At 43.4% G+C, this 19,661-nt stretch overlaps 1 protein-coding gene and 1 long non-coding RNA gene across 2 annotated transcripts; both read left to right on the top strand.

Annotated features, from left to right (window-relative positions):
- LOC102163552 lies at positions 18 to 6,915 on the top strand. Its single transcript, XR_308679.3, has 3 exons — positions 18 to 173; positions 714 to 867; positions 6,864 to 6,915. It is a non-coding gene; the product is annotated as an uncharacterized LOC102163552 (long non-coding RNA).
- RBBP9 (RB binding protein 9, serine hydrolase) lies at positions 10,264 to 19,403 on the top strand. Its single transcript, XM_003483900.4, has 5 exons — positions 10,264 to 10,418; positions 11,631 to 11,673; positions 12,997 to 13,102; positions 16,624 to 16,709; positions 17,383 to 19,403. Exons 1-5 carry the CDS (start codon positions 10,320 to 10,322, stop codon positions 17,607 to 17,609), a joined length of 561 nt encoding a protein of 186 aa, XP_003483948.1. The 5' UTR covers positions 10,264 to 10,319; the 3' UTR covers positions 17,610 to 19,403.

Below are 19,661 nucleotides of genomic sequence, written 5' to 3'. Positions count from 1 at the left end.
GCGGAGAGAGTTTAGGAACGCATGCGCACGAGATTCCTGTTAGTTCCTCTGGTAAAGTGAGCTTCATCAAATTGCAGGGTTTCCTTCCTTCCCAATGTCCGGTTACTTCGTCTCTGAGGAGCCCGACACTCGTGCACAGTTCCTCTCAGTCCCTGTTATACTTTCATGTGAAGGTCAGTAACTGGAAACTGGTCCTATTCGAGCATTTTAAGAGACTAACAAAACTCCTAATACATTGAGCTTAACTTTCTACATCTACCACTTCTGTTTTACACCTTATAAGTAGCAAAACCAAGCGCATTTATTAATCTGACCTAGAGATGTAGCCACTTTGTGTCACGTAAAAATAAGCAAAATTATATAAACTTGAAAGTATGCTTAGAACATATCAAAGCGTCCGAGAATTACCATTAATTAGATCAACCCTTAGTACGAAGCGTTGTTGTTGTTTTTCTGCTTTTTAGCGCTGCAACTGCGACATATGGAAGTTCCCAGGCTAGGAGTCGAATTGGAGCTATAGCCACAGCAACCAGGTATCCGAGCCTTTTCTGCAACCTGCACTACAGCTCAGGGCAGCACCGGATCCTTAACCCACTGAGTGAGGCCAGTGATCAAACCTATGTTCTCATAGACAGTCAGATTATTTTCCACAGAGCCATGACAGGAACTAACCCCCCCCCTTTTTTTCTTTTTCTCGTTCTGGAACTTCCCAGGGTAGAGATGGATCTCATGCCTCCGCAGTGACCCAAGCCACAGCAGAACTCTGAATCCTTAACCCACTGAGCCACAGGGGACCTCCAGTACAAAGTTTAAAATGACTAACATCATGGAAATTGGTTTTAAGTCGATGTGCTGTGAAACTTACAGGTAATATAAGAACTTGAATAATGATTCAGTTTTGCTGAATAAATTTGCAGTTTTCATGTTCCTAAAACATTTCATTAGAGTAATGTTAGGGTTTTTTAAATAATTAAACTAGTAGAAGTTTAGGAAGTTCAAATCAATTATTCTCTCAGTAAGGAAACGAACTTGATTAAAACACACAATTGTATTATATTTTACAGTGAAAAAATACTTAGTTGAGGTTTTTTGTTTTGTTTTTTAGCCAAACATTAAAAGAATATCATTTGCCTAAGATCTGGTTTAGTTATTTGAAAATGGATTTCTTCTATACTAGAAATTTCTGTAAGAAGGATTTTTTTTTTAATCTTGCACATTTAAAAGTTTATTTTTTGAATTTTAGGACTAGATTTATGTGAGTGTGTAGTCATCTTGATAAGTGTTGGGAAGGAAGAAATTTTTCTTTCCTTCTAGGTTCTTCTGGCTGGCCTAAGAATTAAATTAACGTGAATAGAGAAAATTAAACAAAAAACTTAACATGTACATGGGAGAGACTCAGGAAAATCAATGTCCCCAAATGTTTGAAGGAAAATCAATGTCCCCAAATGTTTGAAGCCTTCACACTAAATACATTCTCAGAGTTCCTGCTGTGGCTCAGCAGGTTTAGAACCTGACATAGTGTCAGTGAGGATTCAGGTTCAATCCCTGGCCTCACTTAGTGGGTTAAAGATCCAGTGTTGCTGCAAGCTGTGGTATAGGTCATGCAGAGGTTGCAGGTGCAGCTTGGATCGGGTGTGGCCGTGGCTGTGGCCTGCAGCTGCAGCTCTGATTCAACCCCTAGCCCAGGAACTTCCATATGCCACTGGTGCAGCTGTAACAAGAAAATAAATAATAAATACCATTCTGAGCTAGAGACAAAAGAGGATATTGGGGTTGGTAGTCTGTTCTGGGAGGTCACCAGGAAGAGCACAGTGAACAAGGGTAAGATCGTTAAGCAGATTTAAATCAATGCTTTCTCTGTTGATAACTGTCATTAATTACAAAAGGGTAGGTAATTCCGGAGTTCCCGTCACTGAGCAGCGGAAACAAATCCAACTAGGAACCATGAGGTTTCAGGTTCAATCCCTGGCCTCCCTCAGTGGGTTAAGGATCCAGCGTTGCCATGAGCTGTGGTGTAGGTCGAAGATGCAGCTCGGATATGGTGTTGCTGTGGCATAGGCCGGCAGCTGTAGCTCTGATTAGGCCCCTAGCCTGGGAACCTCCATATGCTGAAGGTATGGCCCTAAAACACACACACACACACACAAAAAGGGTAATTCCTCCTTGGTTCAGAGTATTTTTCATGCCTGCTGTTTCTTAGAAAATAGCCAGCATGAAATAATTAATATGCCTAAAGACATATTTGGGGATGGCAAGTTCTGCTCCCCTGTACAAGCAGTCAGAAATGTAGCAATCTGGAGTTCCCGTCGTGGCGCAGTGGTTAACGAATCCGACTAGGAACCATGAGGTTGCGGGTTCAATCCCTGGCCTTGCTCAGCGGGTTAACGATCCGGCGTTGCCGTGAGCTGTGGTGTAGGTTGCAGACATGGCTCGGATCCTGCGTTGCTGTGCCTCTGGTGTAGGCCGGTAGCCACAGCTCCGATTCAGCCCCTAGCCTGGGAACCTCCATATGCCGCGGGAGCGGCCCAAGAAATAGCAACAACAACAACAACAACAACAACAAAAAAGACAAAAGACAAAAAAAAAAAAAAAAAAAAAAGAAATGTAGCAATCTACACACATGTGGAATCTGAAAAAAGGACAGACTGAACTTCTTTGCAGAACAGATGCTGACTCACAGACATTGAAAAACTTATTGTCTCCGGAGGAGACAGTTTGGGGGGTGGGAGAATGTGCTTGGGCTGTGGGATGGAAATCCTGTGAAATCAGATTGTTATGATCATTATACAACTACAGATGTGATAAATTCATTTGAGTAATTAAAAAAAAAAAAAGACAGAGTTTCCGTTGTGGCGCAGTGGTTAACGAATCCAACTAGGAACCATGAGGTTGCGGGTTGGGTCCCTGCCCTTGCTCAGTGGGTTAAGGATCCAGCGTTGCTGTGAGCTGTGGTGTAGGTTGCAGATGCAGCTTGGATCCTGTGTTGCTGTGGCTCTGGCATAGGCTGGCGGCTACAGCTCCGATTCGACCCCTAGCCTGGGAACCTCCATATGCTGCAGGAGCGGCCCAAAGAAATAGCAAAAAGACAAAAAAAAAAAAAAAAAAAAAGTAATAATCTAGGCGTTCCCACTGTGGTGCAGTGGGTTAAGGAATCCGACTGTAGAGGCTCAGGTAACTGCAGAGGCACAGGTCTGATCCCCTTGCCAGTGCAGTGGGTCAAGGACCCAGCATAGCTGCAGCTGTGGCATAAGTCACAGCTGCATCTAGATTCGATCCCTGGCCTGGGAAATTCCATATGCTTCATTGGGTATTAAACATAAGAGATGTGATAATCTGATTACACCCCATTTCACACTCTAACAACAAGTGAAGATCTTCCTTGATTACAGCCATGAAGGCATATAGATACACAGACACAGAGTGTGTAAAAACAAAGAATGTTGCTTGCCATCCTCTTCTGCAAGGATTAAGTCATGAGCTACTGCAGTCACTGACCTACAATACATCCTGAAGGAATTGAGTACAAAGCCCAGGATGAGCCACTCTGTGTTTTGGATATATGGGCCCTTAGATTGTTAAGATGCATATCTAAGGAAGAATTCCAATGACCTCAGATTCTTGCTTATTCCTATGCATAGATAAGCACTAAAATCATTATATATCTCATATCATTGAGATATATATTTTATGATTAGCAGTAATCTTTTACCAAGATATATTCTTGGCTACATATATTTCCCAGCCCCAAATTTTGTATACACTGTCCCCTTCCTTTTGAGAGCAGTTCCTGAGAGCTATCTGAGAGATTTTCCCAGGCATAGTCCTTCATAAGGTCCCCAAATAAAACTGAAACTCACAGCACTCACATTTGGTGTTAATGTTAGTCAACAAGAGCATGTATGCGTGTTAACGTTAGTCAACAAGAGCATGTAACTTTGTTTCTACAACCTCAGTCATAGGTAAAAAATAAACACAGAAACACAAAACCCACTAGAGCAAATATCAAAGAGCCATTCTCCTCCCCAGTGGGCAGGGAAGTCTTAAATGATGTGAACTCACAAGTAGACAAAAAGGCAAACAAAGAAAGACTAATGAACCAGATCCCTGTTTTCTCTTAACCAAGACGGAATATATCTCTATGAACTATCAATTCATTCAAAGAGACCACCAAATGGTCAGAATACAGACAAATTCCTAATCGTTGCTGCTATCAGTGGAGAAAAACTTACCAGCCGTAGGTGTATGAGAAACAAAAATAAAACCACAAAAGCAGTGAAGAAAAGGAAAGAAACCTAGAGAAACAGAATCAGCAATGTTGTGGTACTGCCACTTGGATGTTCACCATTCACTCTGGGAGCCATGAGCAAAGCTTGCCTGGGCTTAAGCAGCCCACAAGGTGTTCTTTAGCAACATGGTTTACCTGTGCTTTTTTTGTTTTTCTTTAATCAGTAGTTTTTAAGCAATTAGTTGTGATTTTAGTGTGCTCATGAGAGGAGGTGAGCTCAAGGTCCTTCTACTCTGCCATCTTTTCCAGGCCTCCTTGGTTTACCTGGTTTTGTCAGGTGACTCCACAGGGATGTTGGTGAAAGTTCCAAAATTCTTAAAGTTTCTAAAGGGTCCAGTTATAACTCACGTGCAAATAAAAATGAGGGCGTGCCAAAGGTTCTACATAGCTCATTCATTAAGGGGGGAACCAGTAAGGATGTTCGCCCTGGTTCCAAGAAGAATTTGATTTACAGAGACCTGTTGTCTACCGCACAAAATTCCTTTGCATTGTTGTGGACAGGAATCGCTTGCATTGTCTTGGGCAGGAAACATTGGCATTACTGTCAGTTTTCTGTGAGCTAATTTCTATCTCTACAGAGTTGAGAAATAAAGGAAAAGTCATGGAAAGGTCACCCAGTCATCTCTTTTGACTATTTCAGAACTTTTCAGTTTTCCTTACATATTATTTGTCACCTCTAATCTAAATTCTGTATTTCTGGCACAGATATCTCTAACATGAATGTCATATATTCAACAACCTGTTGAATATCTCTGGGTAGTCTTGGGCACCTCAACTGCAATCTGTCCTAAATGGAATTCATATTTCCCCCCGCTCCTAAACTAACCTTCTACCTCTTATACTTTTTTGTTTTTTGGCTTCACCCACATAAAGTTCCTGGCCCAGGGCTAGAAACTGCCACAGCAGTGACAATGCCGAATACTTAACTGCCAGGCCACTAGGGAACTCCTGCCTCTTATACTGTTTTATTTCACTTGGAAATACTATTCTTCCCTCAGCCCCTCAGCCTAGAAACTAAAGTTAACCTTGGTTCCTCCTTATCTCTTACGGGGTTCAGGGCATGGCACGTTAGCATATTGAATATTTTTAAGCTGAAAGAATCTGAGAAACGGTAGGTGCAAGGAAAGACTCTCCGAACTCCCACTCTCCCCTGAAGCAGGTCATAAGACCTTCAGGTGAGAGGTGTTCCTTTCTTTTTCATGAGAAAAGGAGCATCCTTACCTTTGAAGATGGAGGAGCACTCTGGGGAAACAAAATGAACAGGCCTTGCTAAGTTTCTCCCAGCTTCAAATCCTTAGCTCATATCCTTTTGTCTTATCACATTTCCCCAAGACATTCCACCCTTCATCATACCTACCATAAAAACAATCAGGTTTAACTGCTCTTTGGAACGTCACTTTATTAGGAAGACTCACAGGTTAAGTAAAACTTATGTTAAATAAACATGTGTGCTTTTGTCTTGTTAATCTGTCTTTTGGAGTTCCTGTTGCCGCTCAGCAGTAACAAATCCAGCTAGCATCCATGAGTACACAGGTTCGATCCCTGGCCTTGCTCAGTGAGTTAAGTATCAGGTGTTGCCATGAACTGTGGTGAAGGTCGCAGACTTGGATCAGATCATGCGTTGCTGTTGCTGTGGCTGTGATGTAGGTGGGCAGCTGCAGCTCTGATTTGACCTCTGGCCTGGGAACCTCCATATGCTGCAGGGGCATTAAAAAAAAATCTGCCAACAACCTAGAAGGGTAGAAGGAAAAATTTTTTTCTTCCCCTACATCCCTAATCTCCCAACCCTGAAAGTGACAATAAATCTTCTCTTAACAAATCTGGTGACTTGTTTTTCTCAATATTTCTCAATTTCATCTACTCACTTAGCTCAGGCCCTCATTTTCTCTCATATCCTGTAGCAGCCTTCTGACCAATCCTGCCTGAATTTTGCCAAACCCAAATCTCACACGGGTTGCCAGACAGACTTTTCAAAATCACACATTTGACCCTGAATTCTCTTGCTGATATCTCTGCATAGTCTTCCCGTCACTCACAAGGTAGGGGCCTTTTGCTGTGCTGAAAGGGCCTCCATGATGTACATACTTCAGTCTTGCTGTTACCAGACCAAACTGTTCTGCTCACCCACCCACAGTAAATCCAATCTACTGACACTGGGTTGTGGTGAAGGAAAGCACAGCATTCATTGCAGGGCTCCCAGCAAGGATTCCAGAGTAGCTAGTGCTCAGAACACCCAAACTCCCCTAGGGCTTTCAGCAAAGCACTCTAAAGGCAAGGTGGGGGAAGGGCATCACAGGGCTGGTGATCAGCCCATGCGCGCAATTATCTGATTAGCTGATGGTGAGGGAACAGGGCAGCACCACAGGTGTTACTGTTATCAATCCTTAGGCTCCTGTGCTTAGGCTCATCCGGTAGTTAATTTCTTCTATTTAATGGGGATTTAGCATCTGTAAAACATCTCTGGAAGTTGCATCAGATTCTGTTATCTAGGTACTTCAGAGAGGCACTACCACGGAGGACTTGGTGGGTGGGGGAGTGGATTATATATAACCCAGCATTGAAATACTGTCTTTCCTAGAAAAAGGAACACTATTACACTGTTGGTGGGAGTGTAAATTGGTGCAACCGCTGTGGAAAACAGTATGGAGATTCCTCAGAAAACTAAAAATAGAACTACCATTTGATCCAGCAATCCCACTCCTGGGCATCTATCCAGAGAAAACCGTGACTCGAAAAGACACAAGTACTCCAATGTTCATTGCAGCACTATATACAATAGCCAAGACATGGTTGGAAACAACCTAAATGTCCATCGACAGAGGAGTGGTTAAAGACGATGTGGTACGTATACACAAGGAAATATTACTCAGCCATTAAAAGGAAAGAAATAATGGCATTTGCAGCAGCATGGATGGACCTAGAAATGATCATGCTAAGTGAAGTCAGTTAGACAATGAGACACCAACATCAAATGTTATCACTGACATGTGAAATCTAAAAAAAGGACACAATGAACTTCTTTGCAGAACAGATACTGACTCACAGACTTTGAAAAACTTATGGTTTCCAAAGGAGACATGTTGGGGGAATGGGGGGATGCATTGAGGGTTTGGGATGGACATGCTATAAAATTTGGTTGTGATGATTGTTGTACAACTATAAATGTAATAAAATTCATTGAGTAATTAAAAAAAAAAAAAAAAGGAAATAGTGTCTTTCCCAGCCCACGAGTGCTGGGTCTTGCCTTGATGCTCTTTTGCATATCCTCCTTTCCACTCAGAACATTCTCTTCACTTCCCTTCCTTTCCAGACTAACTCTCATTTGTCTTTCAATACTCCAGAGTTTTCCTTTTATTCCTCTTTCTCTTCAAAGTGGTTAAAAAATGATGATATGTGAAAGGAATAGAAAAATAACCAGAGAAGAGGGGAGGATGCTTGGACAATGAGTGTGAAGAGTTAAGATACAACCTGCTTACCGTTCCTAAAAACAAAACTTCAGGCAGAAGAATATTATTCAGAAGAAGGGCCTTGGAGCAGAGTGGCTGCATCCCTTAGAAAGACTAAAACTGCCTCGGCAAGTTCTTGAGAGCAGCTCTTGGAATGTTACAAAGTCTGTTTAGACATAAATGAACATTTTCAGATTTTTAAAAATTCAGAGCAATGTTAATACTTCAGTTTGGAAACCAAGTGATTTCTTCTCTGATAATCACAAGCTCAGAAAATGCCTGCCCAAGAGATAAAAATTAGAAAAGAAAGTAAGATGGACTTAGGTATAACTGTATTATCTCTGAAATAATTTTTGATATAAACAGTCTGAGAATGGTGAGAGTCCAGGCCTTTGTCCCCTCTTCCTCCTTCTTAAAAGAAGTGCTGACCACCCTGTAAGTAAGAATGAAACCAAGGACAGCCATCAGTTAGATCCTTTCAACTGTAGCTTGCTTAATCACATCCTGTAACCTGCCTTTACTGACGAAACTTGTTTAAAATTGTTCTCGAGAATTGCACACACTCCAAGCTTCACATAGCTTAGACAACACATCATGAGACACCTCAGAAGTTCCGTGGTGGCCCAGCAGTTAAAGATCCTGAGCTGTCATTTCTGTGGCTCAGGTTTGATCCCTGGCCCAGAAACTTCCACATGCCGTGGGTCTCCCCTATCCCCCCCACAAAAAAGATGAAATGTCTCCCTTCCTAGGGCACCAATGCTGGTACTTCTTCTACGATGAGACTCCCCAGATGCCAAGGCCATACTGACTGTATATATGCTGTATAAAGTGCTGATCTGTTTTTTTGTTTTTTTTTTTTTTTGAACTTTGAAGAAATGGATCCCTGACTTGTTTGATGTTCTCTGTTCTGACAAGACATAAAACTGCTGAAAACCATGCTTCTCCCGAACAATTCCTCTGGGCTGAGAGGCTGGTTTCTGGGTTATAGTCCTCAGTTTGCTGTTTGTTTGTTTGTTTGTTTTTTAGGGCCGAACCCTTGGCATATGGAAGTTCCCAGGCTAGGGGTTGAATTGGAGCTGCAGCCGCTGGCCTATGCCACAGCCACAGTGACAGCAATGCCACATCCAAGCCAAGTCTACAACCTACACTGTAGCTCATGGTAACACTGGATCCTTAACCCACTGAACAAGACCAGGGATGGAACCCGAATCCTCATGGATACTAGTTGGAATTTTCACCATTAAGCCTCAATGGGAATTTGTATAATCCTCAGTTTGGCTCAAATAAAACTCTTTTCTATTCCTATTGTAGATTAGTTATTGCTTATTTTCTTCCACAATAGGTAAATAATTTCATTGGTACCTCAGTTTCCCCAATCTCTAAATTGGTTTAGGTAAAAATGTTATTCATGTGCCCTACACCAATGGTGATATTATTTAAAAGGATAGTATTTAGGAGTTCTCCTCTGGCACAATGCTAGTTAAGGATCCAGCATTGTCACTGCCAAGGCTTGGATTGCTGCTGTGGGCAGGTTCGAGTCTTGATCCAGGAACTTATGTGTAACATGGGTGTGGCCAAAAGAGAGAAAAAAAAAAAGGACAGCCTTGATTTTTTTTTTAGTTTCTTTAGGGTCACACCCTTGGCATATGGAGGTTCCCAGGCTAGGGTTCCAATTGGAACTGTAGCCGCTGGCCTACACCACAGCAACTTAGGATCCCAGGGGCAGCTGTGACCTACACCACGCTCAGGGCAGCGCCAGATTCTTAACCCACTGAGCGAGGCCAGAGATCAAACCTGCGTGCTTATGGATGTTAGTCAGATTCGTTTCCGCTGAGCCTCGAAAGGAACTCCCAAAGAACAGCCTTTAAAGCAATGAGGATAACAACCATGGGTGGTATTGATTATTCCATTAAGAACTGTTTTGAGGAGTTCCCGTCGTGGTGCAGTGGTTAATGAATCCGACTAGGAACCATGAGGTTATGGGTTCAATCCCTGGCCTCGCTCAGTGGATTAAGGATCCGGCGTTGCCGCGAGCTGTGGTGTAGGTTGCAAGCGCGGCTCGGATCCCAAGCTGCTGTGGCCCTGGCGTTTAGACCGGTGACTACATCTCTGATTCGACCCCTAGCCTGGGAACCTCCATATGCCGCCGGTAGCGGCCCTAGAAAAGACAAAAAAAAAAAAAAAAAAAAAAAAAAAAAAAAAAAGGACTGTTTTGAAATCAGAAGGAAAAATCGTAAGGATTCCAGAAGTCCTCAATTAATACAATGGGTTGTGTTTTGCTTCTTTGGGTCTAAAACACACTTTTCTATAGGAAGATCAGTAATTCTAGTAAAGAGATAACACACCCTGTGCATATCACAACTCGTCGTAAATAAGGGGAGGAAATGAGGACGCCAGTAAGATGCAAGTGAAAGGTTATTTACGTCTGACGGAAACTGGCAAAGTCTGCCCATGACCGCGGTGTGCGGTAAAGGATCAGAGCATACATAAATGCGCTCTAGCAACCTGGAACTACAATTCCCAGAAGGCCACGGGTCAGCCTTCCCGGGACGCAGCCCAGGCTCCCGGCGCGCTGGTCCGCTGCGCTCATGGCTTCGCCCAGCAAGGCGGTGATTGTCCCAGGCAACGGTGGTGGCGATGTGGCCACTCACGGCTGGTATGGCTGGGTGAAGAAGAGGCTGGAGCAGGTAGGAGACGCATCTCGCTGCGCCAGGGAGGTTAGCCTGGAGCTGGAGGGGCCGGAGGACTGAAGTTGGCACGTGTGTCCCCTCCTTACACCGGCCCCCTTCTGCAAAGCCCTGTGTGTTTTCATTCCTGTTCCTGCTCCCCTGTCTTTAATTCTACAACTAGCAGTCGGTATTGCGGTTGCTAAAACTGCCTGGAAGCCTTCTGCGAGGGCTCAGAGTACCAGGCACCACCTCTTAAACTGGAGCCGAGCCCCCTCCCCGTATTTCCTACGGGTTCAGATATGGAACTTCGAGATAATTCCACATCTATCTTCTTTGCTACCTTCCTAGGATTTTTAAAAATTTCAGTGCGTAATATTAATATGTACTAAGGGTGTATCAGATATTTCTGTGCATTATGAAGCAGAATGTAATGAAGACCTGATAATCCATAAACAAACTGAAATCTAGAACAGTACCAATACCTTCAAAACCACCTTGGAATGCTCCCCCCATCCCATTTCCTTGCCATTGGAAATTTTTTTCATTTGCTCCTCTTCTAGAAATTAATGAACTTTTGCAACCTATGTATGTATGCTTTAAGCAATGTATTGTTAAGTTTGGCTTCTTTGTGAGCACTATAAAAATGGCTTCTTACTGTAGAGTGTCTTGTGCATCTTGATTTTTTTTTTTTTAAAACCCTCTTCCTTAATCAGGCAATAAGACTGCTTTCTGAGTTGCCAACCCTCTAGAGCTCCAGAGTGGGTCTCTAGTATAAAATCCCAGGCTTGTGGCTGAGAGCCATGGCCAGAGCTACAAACCAAAAGGTTGGGGCTGGAGCTGTCCAGGAGGATGGGATCTCCAGCTTTGTGTATCATGTTTCTGTACCACATTTTACCTACTCCCTGGAGCACAGTCTGATTGGCTCCAGGTCAGTTTGTCTAGAACCTGTTCATTCATTCTCTCCCTATAGGTATATGCCAGGGGTGATAATAAATATGTAGAGATCTGCAGAGCTGGCTGGATAGAGAACTACAAACAGATGGAGCTTATGAGGCAGGATTGTTACTCATATGTAATCCTATAGCACTTAATCCACTTTATTTCATAATAGAAGCAGATACTTACTAAACTGATAAAGATCGTTATCAGGTGTCACATTTCTTATTAGCAATGTATTAGTTGTTATTAAGCTCTTTATTATAGCTTTTTTTTCCCCTCCTCATATCATAGATACCTGGTTTCCAGTGTTTGGCTAAAAACATGCCTGACCCAAGTAAGTTTTTTAAACGTGTTTTTAAAAATCCTCCATATGTTGGGTTTTGATCTTGCCATTTTCTGGGTAGAGAAGAAGAATATCTTAGTAGAGAAGCCAAAGGGAATACAGACCTCAGAGTGAAGGATGGCAAGTATCTGGGAGAGGAGGATGCAAACCAAAACACTATAGAAAATTTGAGTAAGGATCAAGAAGAGTGCTTGGGCTCAGTGAAATTTAATTTTCAGCTTTGGAAGCAACTTGATCTTCCCTTCTTCAAGTCAATTTTTTTTGTTGTTGTTGTTGTCTTTTTTTGCTATTTCTTGGGCCGCTCCCATGGCATATGGAGGTTCCCAGGCTAGGGGTTGAATCGGAGCTGCAGCCACCGGCCTACGCCAGAGCCACAGCAACGCTGGATCCGAGCCGCGTCTGCAACCTACACCACAGCTCACGGCAACGCCGGATCGTTAACCCACTGAGCAAGGGCAGGGACTAAACCTGCATCCTCATGGTTCCTAGTTGGATTCGTTAACCACTGCGCCACGACGGGAACTCCAAAGTCAAATATTTTCAATTAGAATTTCTGGATGTCTCGAGGCAGAGGTATGACAAAAACTTTATAGCATCTCAATGAGATCCTAATATTTAAAAAATGTAACACTGCCACTTTTGTTCTGAATAAGCTTATGACTTGTCTCAGTAATTTCCTTTTTGGAAAGAAAGGATGGACGTGAACTTGAGAGACAGTATTGTCAAGAGATTTTGGAAAGTTTTGCATTAGAGCTTCAGAGTTATATCTTATTATTCTTTAGTACTTTCTTACAAAAACATGGTAAAAAAAAAAAGTAAAAACAAAACTCTTTACCAAAACTATAGATTTGAGTCTTTCAAACAGCAGTACAGGAAACTGGCTCTGTTGGAGTTCCCATTATAGCACAGCAGAAACGAATCCAACTGGAACCACGAGGTTGTGGGTTTGATCCCTGGCCTTGCTCATTGGGTTAAGGATCCGGTGTTGCCATGAGCTGTGGTGTATGTAGGTCGCAGACATGGCTTGGATCTGGCGTTGCTGTGCTCTGGCGTAGGCTGGCAGCAACAGCTCTGGTTAGACCCTTAGCCTGGGAACCTCTATATGCTGCAGGTGAGGCCTAAAAAAACAAAAGACCAAAAAACAAACAAACAAAAAAAACCCTGGCTCTGTTAAAACAGCCCCATCTCCTATTGTGGTCCTGCAGTTTGAAAAGTCCTGACCCGCTGAGTCGTCCTCTGCTGGAAAGGTAGGGCATCATTAGACTAAGACTGTCCCTATCGAGTGACAGGCTCTTTCTTTCCTCTGAACCTGAGTCACAGCCCGAGAGAGCATCTGGCTGCCTTTCATGGAGACGGAGCTGCGCTGTGATGAGGAGACCATCATTATAGGCCACAGTTCCGGGGCCATTGCGGCCATGAGGTGCGATACTTGTTCAGTTGTCACCTGCCCTGTGGGCTCCAGCCATGCTTGCTTGCAGAATACCTTGGGCATATCTTAAGTTTCCACTGCAGAGGAAACAGTGCTGACCTCAACAGTGGTAATGTAATCTGTTCTAATTCCTTCCTGGTTTGGTGAGCGGATTAAGAACGTTTTTGCTTTTATTAGGGTACAGAGGATCCTTTAAAAACATAAATGCCTCTAAACCACATCAGCTTCCCATCACCCTCAGAAGAAATTCTCCGCCTTCAGGGCCCCCACTCATCTGTCCCATCTCCTCTTCACTGCTCCCTGTCTGGGTTCCAGACTTCCGTGAAGTTCCCCAACATGTACCTTCCTTAAGCCTGTGCTCGTTGTTGTTATGCCTGGGACTCTGTCCCTAGATACCTGCGTGGCTTTCTCTTCTTTAAGTCTCTGCTCCATGTCCTCTTCCAGTGAGACCTTCTGTAATCACTCCATCTGAAACAGCAGCCTCGCCCCATTGGATCTTATCCCTTTATATCTTATAAGCTATAGATCTTTTTACCATCCAACATTCTATTTATTTCCTGCCTGTCTCCTGCCAATTGAGTGTAAGCTCCATGAGGGTGGGACTTCATTCACTCTGACGCTGAAACCCCCATGCCAGGCAGAGTGTCTGGCATATGGCAGGTGCTGTCCCAGCCTCAGCCCCCAGTCCTCAGGCTTCATGGAAAGGTCCCTGCTGCTTCCATTAGAACATTACATCTCTCTGGGAGTTCCCTTGTGGGACAGTAGGTTAAGAACCTGGTGTTGTCACTGCAGCAGCTTGGATCACTGCTGTGGCTCAGGTTCGACCTCTGGACCTGGGAACTTACACATGCCATGGGTGCTGCCAAAAAAATAAATAAATAAATAAAATCACGTCTCTCCCTTTAGGCTTATAAGCCCTAGAGGGTGAGGATTTAGCTGGCTGAATAAGCCTGTTGGGTTGGGTTTCTTCCTTATTTGCTAGGCTGGATGACAAACGATTATAGTTTCCGTGTAGCCTCTTGTCCCAAGCAGTCCCTCTGGATGTCGTATGAATTGCTTGTCAGAGCAATCTTGCCAAATTCCATAGCTTTTCAGCCACGAGAATAATGCTTTCCGACATGGACCTACAGAATGTGTTCGTTAGCTGCCAGGGGCTGTCTGGAAAATGAAGAAATCCCTTTATGCTGAAAACTTTACCAGCTCGGGGCCAACTGAATTTTTCTCAGGCCACTGGCTAGTAACAATGTTCCTTCTTTTAAAGACTCCTGAAATTTATTGTGCAGGATTGTCAGCAACCTTCTAAAAATTAACTTCTAAAGTTAAGGTGAGGACTTCCTGTCATGGCACAGCAGAAATGAATCCGACTAGGAACCATGAGATTGTGGGTTCAATCCCTGGCCTTGCTCAGTGGGTTAAGGATCCGGCATTGCCATGAGCTGTGGTGAAGGTTGCAGACAAGGCTCAGATCTGATGTTGCTATGGTGTAGGCCGTCAGCTGTAGCTCTGATTGGACCCCTAGCCTGAGCACCTCCATATGCCATGGGTGTGGCCCTAAAAAGCAAAAACAAACAACTACATAAATAATAAAAAATAAAAATAAATAAAGTTAAGGTGGGCCAGGAGAACACTAGATGCCAAAACCATGGGGTGTAAGATTGTAAGGGAACAGGATATTATTGACAGGATCGCCCCACAGATTACTTATTCATCACACAGGGGAGATTGTGTCTTTACAGTGAGGAATCTGAGGGTGTCACTTAAGTCTTCTGACAGTCTCACCAGCAATGGGACCAATTGGCATGTGCCCCTGGTGAAGGAGTGGTCAGGATGCAACATTGCCTCAGTCTGACCAAGGAAACAAAGTCAGTTTACAGGACAAAGTACAAGAGAACTGGCCTAAAACTCTTAAAAATGTCATTTAAAACAAAAAATTTATTTTTACTTATTTATTTACTTATTTTGCCTTCTAGGGCCGCACCCGTGGCATATGGAAGTTCCCAGGCTGGGGGTCTAATCAGAGCTATAGCCGCTGGCCTGCACCACAGCCACAGCAGCGAGAGATCTGAGCCATGTTTGTGATCTGAAACCATAGCTCATGGCAACACTGGATCCTTAACCCACTGAATGAGGCCAGGGATCGAACCCGCATTCTCATGGATACTAGTTGGATTCATTTCCACTGCACCACAGTGGGAACTAAAACAAAACATTTTGAAGTGACTGAAGAGTCATGAAACCAAATGCATGATCTTTGATTGGCTCTAGGGTTGAAAAGCCATGTCATAGAACCTTCTTGATACAACTGGGAAAATGAATACAGGTAATATTACTGTCCCAATGTTAAATTTATTAGGCGTAATAATGGTACTGTAGTTACACAAGAGAATGGCCTTGTTCTTAGGGGATACATGCTGAAGTATTTCAAGGTGACATATAGCAAAATTAGTGAATCTAGGTGCTTGTTCTTCTTTCTTTTCTGTATTTTGAAATTTTTCAAAACCAAAGGTTGGGGAGAAGTTTAGACCTGGGAGTAGAACACCAACCCCGGTCTTGCCTGGCACAAAGGCTCCTGGAACCGCTGCTATTGTATGTCCTTCCTTAGCTTGGTTTTTGCTGAGCAAGGGAACTGTCTACACAGTTATCCAAGTGTCTACTTGCTGGACACTGTACCAGGTGCCGGGGTCACAAAAATCAAAGCTCAGACCTGCCCTTAAGGGATGCCCTTAGAGGAGGCAGATAAAATACAACACAAACAAGTAACAGTGCAGTGTGGAGAGTGCATAAAAGAGGCACAGTTCTGGGATGGTACAGTCACTTGCATCTGTCCCCTGGGTCGGAGGAGGCATCATGCCTTAAAATGTAGATTCCCAGGCCTCACTCCTGAATCAAATCCTCTGGGCTGAGACTGAACCTGGGACCTACATGTAAGCCAACCAAGTATGCAGACATGTTCTAAACGCAGATCAATGCACACATCAAAGAGAATGATACACATTCTATGTTCATTCAGAAAGAACGACAGAGATTTAGACTACATTGAAAAATGAGTGGTGGAGTTCCTGTCACGTCTCAGCAGAAACAAATCTGACTAGTATCTATGAGGACATAGGTTCAGTCCCTGGCCTCACTCAGTGGGTTAAGGATCCGGTGTTGCTGTGAGCTGTGGTGTAGGTCGAAGATGTAGCTTGGATCTGGCATTGCAGTGGCTGTGGTGTAGGCCGGCAGCTGCATTTCTGATTCTATCCCTAGCCTGGGAACCTCCATCCACTGTGGGTGCGGCCCTAAAGAGACAAAAAAAAAAAAAAAAGACTGGAGACTCAGGTAGCCCTGTTGACGTGATGAACCACAGGGCTTGTGGTTCTGCAGGCTCCTCGCTCTTTTATATACTTACCTCAGCTGCTTGTACATGTGCTTTCTGTAAGCTACATCACATGAGTTTTTAGGTGGCTTACTGACTTTCTGGTCATCAAATTTGACCTAAACATCAGCTGACTACATTTCTCTCTCTCCAGGTATGCAGAAACCCACCGAGTGTATGCTATTGTGTTAGTGTCTGCCTACACATCCGACCTGGGGGATGAGAACGAGCGTGCGAGTGGTGAGTCTGAAGGCAGAAACCCTGGGAGAGCCCTTTTTCCAGATCCAGGGGCCGCGGGCTTGGGTAATAAAACAGCACTGTCTTCCAGCAGACTAACAAACCTAATAGCATGTGAGAAATACTTACCACTCATCTGTATTTACTAATTTTTATTTTATTTTATATACATTTTTTGCTTTTTAGGGTTGCATATGGAAGTTCCCAGGCTGGGGGTTGAATCAGAGCTGCAGCTGCCAGTCTACACCACAGCCACAGCAACAAAGGATCCGAGCCGCATATGTACCTACGCTACTGCTCACAGCAACACTGGATCCTTAACCCACTGAGTGAGGCCAGGAATCAGACCCATATCCTCATAGATACTAGTTGGGTTCGTCACTGCTGAGCCACAGTGGGAACTCCATTACCCCTCATCTTTAGACAGAAGTTAGGACTTGGAGAGGTGGTAGACCACCTTCTAATCCATAGTGTGGAACTGAACCCTAGGGCCCCGTTTTTGAGCCATATCCTCTCACCTCACTAGTAGCTACCGTATCAGACCCTACAGATTTGAAAACCAAAGCAGGGCTTCTGACTCACACGTAGGCTCTGAGTCAGTGTCTCTGCCATGGTCTCCCTAGAATGGCTCGGGTGGGGATGATCCACGCTCACGGGTTGTATGTCTTCCTCGCAGGATACTTCAGCCGCCCCTGGCAGTGGGAGAAGATCAAAGCCAACTGCCCTCACATTGTGCAGTTCGGCTCCACCGATGATCCTTTCCTTCCTTGGAAGGAACAACAAGAAGTGGCTGACAGGTTGGAAGCCAAATTGTACAGCTTCACTGACCGAGGCCATTTTCAGAACACAGAGTTTCATGAACTGGTTAATGTGGTCAAGTCCCTGCTGAAAGTACAAGCATAGACGGGACAGCTCCTGCTGTTCTGCTTAATAGCACAGGAGCAAGCAATGACCAGGTGAACAGACAACAGTCATCTATTGTCAGATGATTACTGGGCACACAAAACAAATCAAGTTCCAAAAAATGCCCAAAAGACACGCAAGTTTCAATGTTCAAATTAAATCACAAACAGCATTTTCATTTTCCTGAAATTTGTATCTCATGTTGCTGTGACCTAAAACAGTATTTTTCCCATTTGATAAGGGACATAGGGCAGCTTCACCACCCTTATCCATTCAGGTTTCCTGATCCCCAGTCCAGATTAAATTAAGTAGGTTTCATGTTAGATTGTAGGAGTTGTTCTTCTCTCTGACATAAAATGTTTTTGTTTTATTGGGGAAAGAAAACATGACCAAAGGTCCAGAGTGTTGGCTAGAACTCAAAATAGCTGCTGTTTGGAGCTTGCCCAGGATATCAACCAGGCCTTTCCCCTTTGACACCCTGACCCCTCGTCCTTCAAACATGCCGAGAGTGATGTGCAAGGATGCTGGGGCAGGATCTGAAAGGTCAGGTGGGGATACAGCTGACGAAGACCGGACTGCTGAGGCTTTGGGCAACGTGGAGAACTGCTGGGCCCTGACTGAATTGTTGCCATGTGGGAGTTTGGCAAGATACTGCCAGTTTTCTGATTTTACAAGGATAAAACTTCATACTGTGGTTTTTATATTTAGGTACTATAAGAGTACATATGTATAATCCATATGTACACAAATTATGTCCAGGCCATAGATATATGGGTTATGTTAGTTGGGAACTACAGTGTGAAGTAAAAATCTGCAAACACTGCAAGACACAAGAAGTCCCAGCCAGCCATCTGTGGCCTCCGCCGTAAGTAGAGGTGCTTAACTTAGCCAGATGCTTTAAATGACTCACTATAAAGCCTGAGAAAAGTCTGAGAAATGAACGTCATGTCAAAGGATAAAATCATGGGAACAATTTGGGTTTGTTACAAAGTCTTAGATATTTTTAAAAATCATCTTTCCATTCCTCAAATTGTGTTCTGTAAAGAGTTCTGCCTTTCAGTGTCCATGTTCCTTTAGACCTCTGTCAGCACCACCGCATGATTTTTCTTCTAGTCCTACTCCCGCAAGAAAAACCCCTTTATCATTTTCCGGCATTTTTGGCTATGGTCCCCAAGTGTTCCCTCAAACAGTTCCTGGTGAATCTGTACCTGACATTTGCTACAGTAATGTGAATTCCCATGCTGTTTATACCTAACAAAGATCCAAAGCCATCATTTTAACCTGAAAAAATCTTTTGATTTCTAAATGTGCTCAAAACAGGTCAGCAGAAATTCTCTGCATTTCTGGCAGTAACTATTGTAGGAGATGGGAATTCTGGTCAGGATGGTGTGGTGGATGTCTCCTTTTTACTTTATATACCTGGAGATGATTGGAATTTGTTCCACTGAATGTGTATTACTTTTATCATTACAAATAAAGATTTAAAACGGCATATTTGACAAGTTAGTGAAAAGTGTAGTAGATAAATCAGTTGAATAGTTTTCTTAGCAAGGCTGTTTAGCATTGATTTGACCAAGCCTATAATCAAAGTTTGATTCTGTTTGAATTATTTGGAAGTAGTAATTGCTCTACTTATGCTCTGCCTTGTTTTCTGAAGTCCTTTAAAAAAAAACTATCAACCTACACAAACAACAGTTTGTAATACTTTGTCGCGCTCTTCCTCTGTAGAACAAAACCAAATACATACAACTGAGAAGTAATTTTATTATTATTATAATTAAAGTATAGTTGATTTACAATGTTTCTTCAAGTTCCATTGAGAAATTTGATAAAAATATATTTGATAAAAATAACTTGAATGTAGAGCTCTGTGACTGATGCGTTATGCTGCCCCAGTATGGTAGCTGGTAACCACAGGGGAGCTGTCAATGAAAACATTCAGTTCTTCATTCACAGGAGCCACATTTCAGGTGCTCACCAGCCACAGGTGACTAGTGGCTACCTTACTGGACAGCAGATATAGAATATTTCCATCCCAATACAAAGTCCTAT

This window comes from Sus scrofa, chromosome 17 (genome assembly GCF_000003025.6).
Source record: "Sus scrofa isolate TJ Tabasco breed Duroc chromosome 17, Sscrofa11.1, whole genome shotgun sequence".
Classification (NCBI taxonomy): domain Eukaryota; kingdom Metazoa; phylum Chordata; class Mammalia; order Artiodactyla; family Suidae; genus Sus; species Sus scrofa.
This window is presented reverse-complemented; position numbering and strand designations above follow the sequence as displayed.